This window comes from Zeugodacus cucurbitae, chromosome 5, assembly GCF_028554725.1.
Source record: "Zeugodacus cucurbitae isolate PBARC_wt_2022May chromosome 5, idZeuCucr1.2, whole genome shotgun sequence".
NCBI lineage: Eukaryota > Metazoa > Arthropoda > Insecta > Diptera > Tephritidae > Zeugodacus > Zeugodacus cucurbitae.
The window spans coordinates 3704248-3715471 of record NC_071670.1 but is presented as its reverse complement, the minus strand read 5'-3'; the positions used below and the strand labels follow the sequence as shown (position 1 = coordinate 3715471).

Sequence of the window (11224 nt, the reverse complement as noted above, 5' to 3'; positions counted from 1 at the left end):
GGAAAAAATAAAAATTGCCGTTATTTTTTGAACACACCTCATATAACATTCATGTGTTCGTCTAGAAAATCCTATTTAAGGAAGTTAAAAGTAATGTCTCCAACAATGACGCTGATGAAAGTGTTATTGATAGAGAATATTAAAGCTGGGACCTTCACATTAGTTCGACTTTAGGCGATTTATGTAAATCAAGCATCGGATACATTTTTTTTGCTGTGGTCTGAGGACTCTTTAGACCTAGATTTGATGGTTTTGTGGTTTGAAAATCCCTTTCTTAATGTCAAATTGCTTTCTATTCAAGGAAATTAGAAGTAAAGTCTATAACAATGACGCTGACGTTGACGAAAGTATTGTGATGTTGATTAAAGTTGCACTTTCAAAGATCATGAATTCTAATACGATTCAAGCCCTGGACCATTTTTTTTGGACGAGCTTAAGTTCTAAAGAAATTTTATTATTTTTTTGTTTTTTGCTACCTCCTTTTTTATTTTATTTTTTGCATATTCTTGTTTTTCCAAATTCCGAAAATCGCTTTCTTTTTATTGTCGAATTAAAACAAGTTTTAGTTTTTTTTTTATTTTGCATAAGATTCGAAGTTTTTATTGAATTATTTAAAGTAAATTGTTTTTGATTAAGTTTAATTGTATTTTTTCATTATCTAATTTATTCATAATCGTATGTTTGATATTGCTAATGACAATTGTTTCAAAATATTGATGTTAGGGTTGCCACTTAGCAAAAAAATATTTGTAATTAGAAATTTATTTTTTTATTTATTTGATTTTTTTATTAATTTTTATTTTTTTTTTTGTTGATTAACTAAATACAAATTAAATTTTAAAGCTATGAAGGCGTAATTTATTTTTTGATTTTTGTTTTAGTTTTTAATTTCATTTTGTGATATACATACATATATTTTTTGTGGCATTTTTAAGCTTAAGTTTTAGAGATTATTAATTATTTGCTACATACATATATTTATGGATATGTTTTACATTGGAGTTATTTCGTAATTCGTATTTGAAGAATTTTCCAACCTTTTTTTTAGTTTTAAATTTAAAAAAATTCGTTATTGGAAATAATAAAAATAAATAATTTACAGTATTAAGTATTATTTATTTTTGAGAATATTTTTTTTATATTACCAATTGTGCGAATTTTGATTTTTTAGCTTTGTTAGAAATTTGATTTACTTAAAATATTGCCTTGCTGTGGCAACTATAGAATTTTATTTATTTAATATATTTTTTATTTAATTAATTTTTTTTTTATTATTTTAATATTTTTTTACATAATGATAAAACTATATTTTTGATTTAATGTTTTTTTTTGATTATTCAATTTTAGTTAGGAATAATTTAATTGATATTTGTATTAAAAAGTTTAGTTAATTTTTTTTGTATCTTTTTCAATAAAAATACAAATTTGTTAGAAGCCAAAAATTATTTAAGTAAAATTTATTTAATTTTATGTTGTTGTTTTTGTTGTTATTTTTGTTGCTTATTATCCTTATTAGTTTGCTTTTAGTTAAAGTTTTTCGTTAAGCAGTTGCGTCGTTAGCTGTCAAATAGCTTATACAGCTGCATAGCGGCTTAGTCATAAGTCATCGACACAACAGATTTTGGTGTTGGTAATGGTGAAGTCGTGTTTTCCTCCTCATTCTCATCATCATTCTCTTGTGAGTCCTCTGGTTCGCCTAAAGCATGTACGAACTCATAAAAATCAATACGTCCATCGCCGTCGACATCCACTTCTTTTATCATGTCTTCAACTGGTTGTTAAGTGGCAACAGGAAAAAAAAAATATACGAAAAAAAAAAACAAAATTGAAATTTAAAGCTTTCGAGAGAAAACAATGTTTTTATGGAAACCCTAAGGTATCAACATAAAAAAGTACGCGTAAACAGTAAGCTAACAGTAAATATATGCAGTTTTTAACGACTTTGTCCGCCAATCATGTCGCATACATACTGACAGCTGTCGAGCCACCATATTCCTAAGAATTATTTAGCAGAATTGCTAATATTTACTTACTATCTTCTTCATCCAAATCCTCGCCCAAGCACTGCAGCACCGCTCTCAAGTCTGAAGCCGTTATATAACCACGATTATGCTTATCGAATACGCGAAATGCATCGCGTAACTCACGTTCTTCCTGATCGGCAGAGGAGAGTCCCGATTTGTCTTCATATGTCATATTGGAGAGTATGTCCACAAATTCCTCAAAGCTAACGTTGCCATCGCCTGCAACGACATAAAAAAAACAATAAAAATAACGGCACATCAAAGCAAACAACAACAAATTGCTTTTAAAATATTGCTGTCATTGCTATTCCTTCGACCTAAGCTCTAACCTCCAATAAATATTGCAATTTTCTATATTTTGTGCTATTTTGAACCAACCCAACCCACTAAAACTCACCGTCCACATCGATTTCCTGCAGCATTTCCTGCAATTCCTCGACACGCGCGAATTGACCCAATGAACGCATTACGGTGCCCAGCTCCTCCTTCGTTATGCAGCCATCGCCATCTTTGTCGAATAAGCGAAATGCTTCGCGAAATTCTGGAAACACACACACACATAAACATAAAATAGTTGAAATAAAAAGCAGTAACAAAGCAATATCAGCGAAAATTCAACGGTCAGTCACAGCAGACACGTATAAAATGTGGAAGACACGGACAGAGCTTAGATAGCTTAGACAGCTCATGCGGATAACTCATATGTGAGGTTATATGTGCATAGCACGCTCCCGCTAAAACACACTTAATAACAGAATTTATTACACCGATCACCGATCTCATCTGCAATCATAAACGCAACTTACCGCGCATTTGACCCTTCGATATGCATGGCCGTACACCGCTCTCCGTAGACTCCGTCGAAGTGGTGCGTTGTGAAAATTGACGTGTCGTCCGTATGCGGCGCTTTGGCCGCTTAACGCCACCTTTCGCCGTGCTGCTCGCCGCCTGCTCTTGCAATTCGATTTTCCTCGGTTGTTTGCGCGGCTGCAAGAACCTAGCGCTGCGCTGCACTGGCGATTCGTCGTAATAATCATTTTCGCCATCCACACCATCTTCAAAATCGTCTTCCTCCTCATCCTCATCCACAGCCGCATCATCATAATCTTGCGTTTCCGACGCCAATCGGCTGTTGCATGGATCCAATACCAGTTCGGTGACGCGTCGATTGCGACGATGTGTTGGCGTGTCCGCTGCTTTCGCGCACGCAGCATCCGCGTTCGCTGCAGCCATACTGTGGCGTTGTTGTTGTTGTGTTGGCGGTGTTTTTGTTGTTGTTGGCGGTGTTGTGTCGGCACTGTAGCCAGCTTGTTGTGCGTAGTACGCAGTGGCGTCCTCGATTTGCTGTGGCTGCTGCTGCTGTGGTTCCGCGCTGTCGCCGCCAGCAGCCGTGTCATCCGAGACGTCTGTAGTTTTTCTCGTCTAGATAAAATAAAAAAAATTAAATATTTTCAAATATTTGTGGCAGCCAGCTTGCTGCTCCACAGCTCACCATTAGTTGCCTGAGTTCGCGTGCAAAGCTCGAACCGGCTAAAATATTATTAACAGCCGTGAATAGTTTTTTTCCTTCCAACTTGGCGGTGTTTAAGTGAATTGTGGCGTTGATGCAGAATATCAAAAATGTCAAAAAACAAAATTTGCAACAACACTATTTGTTGTATTCTAAATGCTATGCATGACCTCGCGCTAACGGCGTGCTTAACGTGCTCTACTCACTCCAATGCAGACTGTACCCTGTTTTATTGTAGATTTTCGTAGTTGCGCGCTCATTTAATTGACAGCATCAATTGCTATGCATTTACAATGCTGAAATGTCATTTAACTGTTTGCTGCATTAATTACCCAACCGCCTGTATGTATTGTATGTGTAAATAGCAGACACAACTTCGTCGTCGTCGTCATTCGCAGTACGCACGCATTCGTCGCTGCACACCGCATTCACAAATAACTGTAACAGCGGGTCATTCACATGTCAATTTTCGTTTACGCGTTGCAACTGCTTTTGACATTTGCTTTTTTAATTGAGTTTATTAGAGTGTGTGGCGTTCCAGTACTTAGCTGCCTGCAAAAGAGAATTCATAATTAAGCCTAATGGGGCGCATCGATTATGCTAAAATTTGTGGTGTAAATTGTATAATTCAACTGTCAAATCAAGTAATCGTGTTTGCTGACTGGCTGTGAAGCGTGAGTTTAAGTTTTCCACATCATTTGAACTGTCAAAATACAAAATGGGGGAAGGCGCCCTAATTATAAATTCAAATGAAAACCGAAATAATTAATTACTAATAATGACGCTAAAATAAAACGATTGACTCAAATGAACTGACCCGCAACAACAATAATTAAAAACAAGTAAGGTCTTTAACCTGATGCTGGAAAAAATAGTTCGAGCAGCAGAGCTAAACAAAGAAAGGTACAATTTTCTATAAGAGTGTACAGCTACTGGAGTATGCCGATGATATCGATATCATTGGAAACAACACCCGCGCCGTTAGTTCTGCTTTTTCACGCCTGTATAGGGAAGCGAAGCGAATGGGTCTGGTGGTGAACGAGGACAAGACGAAATATCTCCTGTCATCAAACAAACAGTCGGCGCACTCGCGTCTTGGCTCCTACGTCACTATTGACAGTCATAACTTTGAAGTTGTAGATAATTTCGTATACCTAGGCACCAGCATCAACACCGATAATAATGTCTGCCTTGAAATCCATCGCAGAATCATTCTTGCCAACAGGTGCTACTATGGACTGAGTAGGAAATTGAAAAGTAAAGTCCTCTCTCGACGAACAAAAACTAAACTCTACAAGTCGCTTATCATTCCCGTCCTGCTTTATGAAGCAGAAGCTTGGACCATTTCAACATCAGATGAGAGAACACTAAGAGTTTTCGAGAGGAAAATTTTGCGCAAGATTTATGGACCTCAGAACATTGGCAACGGCGAATACCGCAGACGATGGAACGATGAGCTGTACGAGTTATACGACGACATTGACATAGTTCAGCGAATAAAAAGACAGCGATTACGCTGGCTAGGTCATGTTGTCCGAATGGACGAAAACACTCCAGCTCTGAAAGTGTTCGATGCAGTACCCGCCGGGGGAAGCCGAGGAAGGGGAAGGCCTCCACTCCGTTGGAGGGACCAGGTGGAGAAGGACCTGTCTTCACTTGGTTTTACCAATTGGCGCCAAACTGCCAAAAGGAAAGATGCGTGGCGCGCTGTTGTGGACTCGGTTATAACCGCGTAAGCGCTGTCAACGCCAGTCAAGAAGAAAAAGAAGGTAGGACTAAACTCGGGTGTAAACTAACATTTTATAATCTCGCAATTTATTGATTTGATTTTATTAAGTTAACATACAATTTGATCTATATATTTGGCATATAGTCCACTAGATTATCAAGAATCTCTATATATAGTATATGAAGGCTGAGGTAATTCCTGGAGCGATTTCACTAATTTTCGCCACAATGCTACATTATATTCAAGATTATATGTTCACTTCATTTTTGCTAAGGTATCTGACATATTAACCGATATATACGGTATATAGCTCACCCAATGTTTCAAAACCCTAATATTAGATTTATGGGAGCTACAGGCGGTTACGGTAAAAAAATATATATTGGAAATGAAGTCTTATCGAACATATCTAGCGCCTTATATAGGTTTAGTCCGATTTCAATTCAATTTCAACTTTTATATGAGCGTTGCCACAGCTCTTCATTGGTTCTTGATTTATATCTTGTAAAGTGTATCAATCAGATGGAATTCAAAATTGTGGAAATAGTTATGGTTGTGAACCGGTTTCGCCCATTTTACATGTGTAGTATTAAAATATCAAGAAAATATTATATACCAAATTTCGTTGATATTGATCGATTAGTTACTGATATATGGCCCTTATGTACCATCTTTTTCATAAAATTTGGTGCTTGTGGCGTTTTTCGTTAATGATTTAACGGGCTTTTAACATTGTTCAACCTAATCTTAGTATGAGAAAAGGGGGTGTCATTATCTGATTTCTTCCATTTCTTTATGGTGTGTAATGGAGCAAAAGCTATAGTGAAATGTGACCGGTAATTTTGATTATTATAGCAAAAAACTTAATAGGATGAGGGGTCATGCCCACATTTAAAAAAAAAATTGTCCAATTATGCGGCTTCCTGCAGTAATCTCCTGTTCCAAGTCTCATTGTATAATATATAATATTTTATAGCTTAGTGAAAGCATTGGTTTTCAGTTAACTCCATTTTGTGAGCTTAGCAATTTCGTTCATCCGCAATACGAACTTCCATAGGGTGCCAAAAAATATAGCGCTAAGCCGTTCGTTCGCTTTCTTGAGTGCTAGTAACAGAGTGTTTGGAGTACTGTATGCCTTTTGCTTCGTCGAAGATTCTCTTGAGGTCTGATAACAGCAAAACATTGCTGATGACATCATCTTTATAATAGATATTCTATACACGAACGATACAAACTACACTTTACTTAGATATCTAGTATCACCATCCACTCTATATTAGAACCACCCAATTTATTCTATGGACTTTTCATGATTTCTGACAGACCTACAATTTATTCTAAGTACATTCTGTATCATTTTATTTAAAATAAAATCTCATATGCACTTTTTATGGTTTTCCACAGACCCTAACGTCGTCTACGTACGAAACCCTGTATCTTCTAACTATACATATCTTAGATCTCTTGCGAGAGTCCTACCTTATACTTTCTTCGACATTATTCCTTACAATTTGGTCTAGGTACAATCTGAAATCTATCTACATAGTAGATCTCTTGCGAGAGTCCTTTCTATTTCTTTTCTCGATATAAAGTCCTCAGCTGTTGCTTTTCGAATTGAGTTTTATATTACAATTTAAATTGAACAGTTCTGCACCAACAATCGGTAGTAAGAATTAAGTTAAACATTCGATAGATTTGATAGCATTTATTTTATCATTGCAATTTATTTTCAATATTTCTTCAGCTCAATATTTTAAGTTCAATATTCTTATTTTATTCCTCTCTCTCTTTCTTTTATCCTTCCTCTGCGCTTTTGTAACTCAAATGCTGCATCCTGTCAAATGTTATTGCAACCGACTGCCTGTGATAATAAATTCCATAAGTATTGAATTGCAATAAGGAAAACGCAAACTCACTTTACTAAGCCCCAATATCATAAAATGAAAATCACTATTTAATTTCGTAGTTATGTCAATGATTTTCCTATATTCAAACTTCTTCTGCCTTTTGCCACCACTCACTTTCCAACACATTAGACAGTGAGCTTTCAGCTTTTTTTCCTTTTTTTCGCTTTAAGTTTTTAAGTAGCAGTTGCAAACTCAATTGCCATGCAAATTGTGCCAAAAACAACAACTGCAAACGCACAGCCACGCACAGATTTGCAAGTGTTTGAAGTGTAGAAAAAACGTGTAAAAAAATATCTGCCACAGCAAAGTTGAAGTGTGGCAGACATGCATAGATAATATATGTAAGGGTAAGGGTGAGGGTAAGGGCAAGGCTGAGTGTGCGGGTGTTGGTGAGCGGGTGCAAAGGTATGGGTATTTTATTGTTTTACGCAAGATAAAATCAACGAACGTCGACGACGATGAGCAAAGTTTATAGTGAATAATGTCATAAATGCAACTATGCATGCGAAGAAGCAAAAAAAAAATATCACAACAACACCAAAAACGCAAAAATCAACTGAGGCAACGGAAGTCATGTATCTTGCTAACTGATTCGGTTGTGGTGAACTCGCCTGTGTGTTGGGCTGCAGTAATAAAAATGGTGTGCACGTTCAACAAAATAATGACAGTGTTGATGGCATTGCTGTGATGCTCGCTCGGCTCTCTTGACATTATGAAGTGCAGACTTCCAGATTTGTTTGTTTGGATACGGCGCTGATACGAGTAACACACACACAAGTCACACAAAAGTCTGGAATTTTGTTAAATGAAAGAGGAATTTAAGTTTGCGAAAGTTTAATGCATATTTCTTCAAGCAGTAGCAAGCGCTGTTGAACTATATTTTTGGGAACCAGCATTTCTCGATTACTTTTTTCATTATAATTGCTGGAATTATATTATCTTTGAGGACTGCAAGAGAGAGAGAGAGAGAGATTGCTATTGCTATTGGATTTCGAGAGAGAGTGAGACTTCAGAAAAACACATTCTTGATAGAACATTGGATATCCTATTTTTTTCTTCGAGGACTTCAGGACGAGGACGAGAAACTTCAGAAAAAATCTATTGCTATTGCAAGAATTATGTGTTCTTGGATAATTTCGAAAGAGATACTTCAGAAAAACCCATTGTTGCCAGAACGTGTTATACTTTCTTATTATGTTGACTTTGGGAGATAGACTTAGAAAACCCCATTGTTTTCTGTTGATATTACTTTTTTTCTATAGATATTAATATAATATTTTTAAGAACATCAAGAGAGAGAGAGACTTCTGAATAACTTATTGTTTCCTATTGCTGTTGCTAGAACTATACTTTCTTTGAGAACATTGAAGAGCGAAGCCTCTACTGGAACTATGTTCTCATTGAGAACTTCGGGAGAGAGTTTAGTCATTGATCTCCAAATATTTAAATTTTTTTTACTCAATCTGTTTGAAGCGTATTTTCACTCTGTTTAATACACAAATGTCAGAAAAAATCCATTGCTATTGCAAGAAGTATGTGTTCTTGGATAATTTCGAAAGAGAGACTTCAGAAAAACCCATTGTTGCTAGAACGTGTTATACTTTCTTACTATGTTGACTTTGGGAGAGATTGTTTTCTATTGATATTACTATAACTATATTATTTTTAAGGACATCAAGAAAGAGAGAGAGACTTCTGAATAACTTATTGTTTCCTATTGCTGTTGCTAGAACTATACATTCTTTGAGAACTTTGAAGAGCGAAAACTCTACTGGAACTATGTTCTCATTGAGAACTATTGCTAGAACCTTATTTTGTTTGAAGACACCGAGAGAGTCAGAATTCAGAAAAACAACATTGATCTCCAAATATTTAAACATTTTTTACTCAATCTGATTGAAGCGTATCTTCACTCTGTTTAATACACAAATGTCAAAGTAGAATTTTTTCATTCCCAAAAAAATAAGTCAAATTTAATGTATGTATGTCAATATTCCTGTCTGTTTAGTGCGAAAATAACACTCTGCATCCATTTCTCACAAGCATACTTAGGCACATCAACAAATTTAATTAAATATAACTAGTTTACGGAATTGTAGTAGCAAATGTAATAACTGCTATTTATGTGTTGAAAACTCATAAAACCAGAATTTCTCCGTAGATGTGGGTTGTACACTTTACACATTCTAAGCATATCTATTACATTCAAATGATATGTCTACATACATATTTATTTCCAGCAGTGCGAGTGCTCATGCATGTTGTTTGATTTATATGTACTAGGTGTGTTCAAAAAATAACGGGAATTCGAAAAGTTCAGACTTCGTTGCTTGTTCGTGATTTCTTGTCCATAAAAACAATACTCTAACGATGCCACAGTCGCCATATTCGTCAGACATGACTTTTTGTGACTTTACTATTTCATGTAAAATAAAGAGAACCTTGAAGTAGACCACATTTTAAAGGCGACAACATTAATGTAGATTATTGAAAAAATATTTTTTCAAAAAACCGAAAATTCCTGTTATTTTTGAAAACATTTCAAGTTAAGTTTTATGTTAAGTTAAGTTACGTTAAGTTTTAATTTTTTTAAATTAATGAATTTAATATTTTAAAGGACATTAATGTAGACGAATGAATACATATTTAAAAAAAAAAACCAAAATTCCCGTTATTTTTTGAACACATCTAACAGTTTGCCACACTTTCTCACGTACTTTATTGGCTTCCGCACATAAAACTCACCGAAAATATGATAGAATAAATATTTCACTTTTTTGTTAGTTCATCAGAACTATTTTTGTTGCAAACTTCTTAATCATCCCAAGTTGGATTTATGGGACTTAGTGAAAAATTGTTTAGCACTTTTTTGGTGTTTGCGTATGGCGTATAAAGTGAAAATAGCGTTTTAAGATAAGCTGTTACGTTAAGTTTTATGTTACGTTAAATTTTATGTTACGTTAAGTTTTATGTTAAGTTACGTTACGTTAAGTTTTAAATTTTTTTCTTAAATTACACTCAAAATCAATCATTTAAATGTTTTTAATTAAATTTTATTTAAAGTGTACGCAATTCGCATAAGCAGTGTCCTGTGGCGTCAAAATAATAATTTTTTTTTCAAATATAAAAAAGCTTTGCGCCTTACACAAAATGGCTTATTAATTACGTCTGTTATAAATTGTTCTCCAATTTCTTTTCACAAATAATTGCTTGGCGTCACTTGCTTATCTCTTGTGCACACATTTTTTTCCATTTTTCATTTTTTTCAACATTTTTCCAGCACATAAAATGGTCGGCTTTATTAATTTTCTTTCAAGCAAGTTGCTTAGAAAATAATACCGGTATCATATTTGTACATAATAAGACTTTTTTATGTCTGTTGTTTTTTTTTTTTTGTGGGCGCATGAAAAAAATAACAGTAATTTAAGGAGTACAACGCCACTTAATCCCAAGTGCCGCACTTCAGTCGTTTTGTTAAAAAAATAATAATAATAAGTAAGGAAGGGCTAAGTTCGGGTGTAACCGAACATTTTATACTCTCGCAATTTATTTAACTTTATTTATATTAAATAATACACAATTTGACCCACATATTCGTCATATATATTGTATAAAGTCCATTGAAAGTTGGAAACCATAATATTAGATTAGAAGCACCGAGGTCCTCGTGTTCGATATATGGGGCCTTAAAAACCTATGATCCGATTTCGGCGATTTAAAGAATGGGACTGCCACACTATTAATAGTATTTGTGCATAGTTCTGCACCGATATCTTCACTAGTACTTACTTTATACATATATTGTAAAGTAAACGATTCAGATCGTCTTCAAAGTTCTGGTATATAGGAAGTAGGCGTGATTGTGAAGCGATTTGGCCTATTTTCTCAACATATCATTGGGATGTAAGGAAACTATTACAAACCAAGTTTCAATGAAATCGGTGGAGTAGTTCCTGAGATATGGTTTTTGACCCATAAGTGGGCGATGCCACGCCCATTTTCCATTTTGTAAAAAAATCTGAGTGCAGCTTTTGAACTCCACTCTTCACCCTGA

The 11224-nt window shown here is 35.0% G+C and overlaps 1 protein-coding gene across 3 annotated transcripts in view; it reads right to left on the bottom strand.

The window, feature by feature from the left end:
- Nucleotides 1-1435: 1435 nt before the first annotated feature.
- Nucleotides 1436-11224, bottom strand: part of LOC105208641 (uncharacterized calcium-binding protein B0563.7) — a 32089-nt gene continuing 22300 nt past the window's right edge. For all 3 annotated transcript variants that reach the window (XM_029038048.2, XM_054231640.1, XM_054231639.1), the window contains 5 exons: nt 3517-4086; nt 2831-3446; nt 2422-2565; nt 2034-2243; nt 1436-1771 (listed from right to left, as the gene is read on the bottom strand). In XM_029038048.2, coding sequence (XP_028893881.2) covers nt 1593-1771; nt 2034-2243; nt 2422-2565; nt 2831-3446; nt 3517-3519 — 1152 coding nt within the window. In that variant the 5' untranslated portion in view covers nt 3520-4086 and the 3' untranslated portion in view covers nt 1436-1592. The remainder of the gene's footprint in view (nt 1772-2033; nt 2244-2421; nt 2566-2830; nt 3447-3516; nt 4087-11224) is intronic.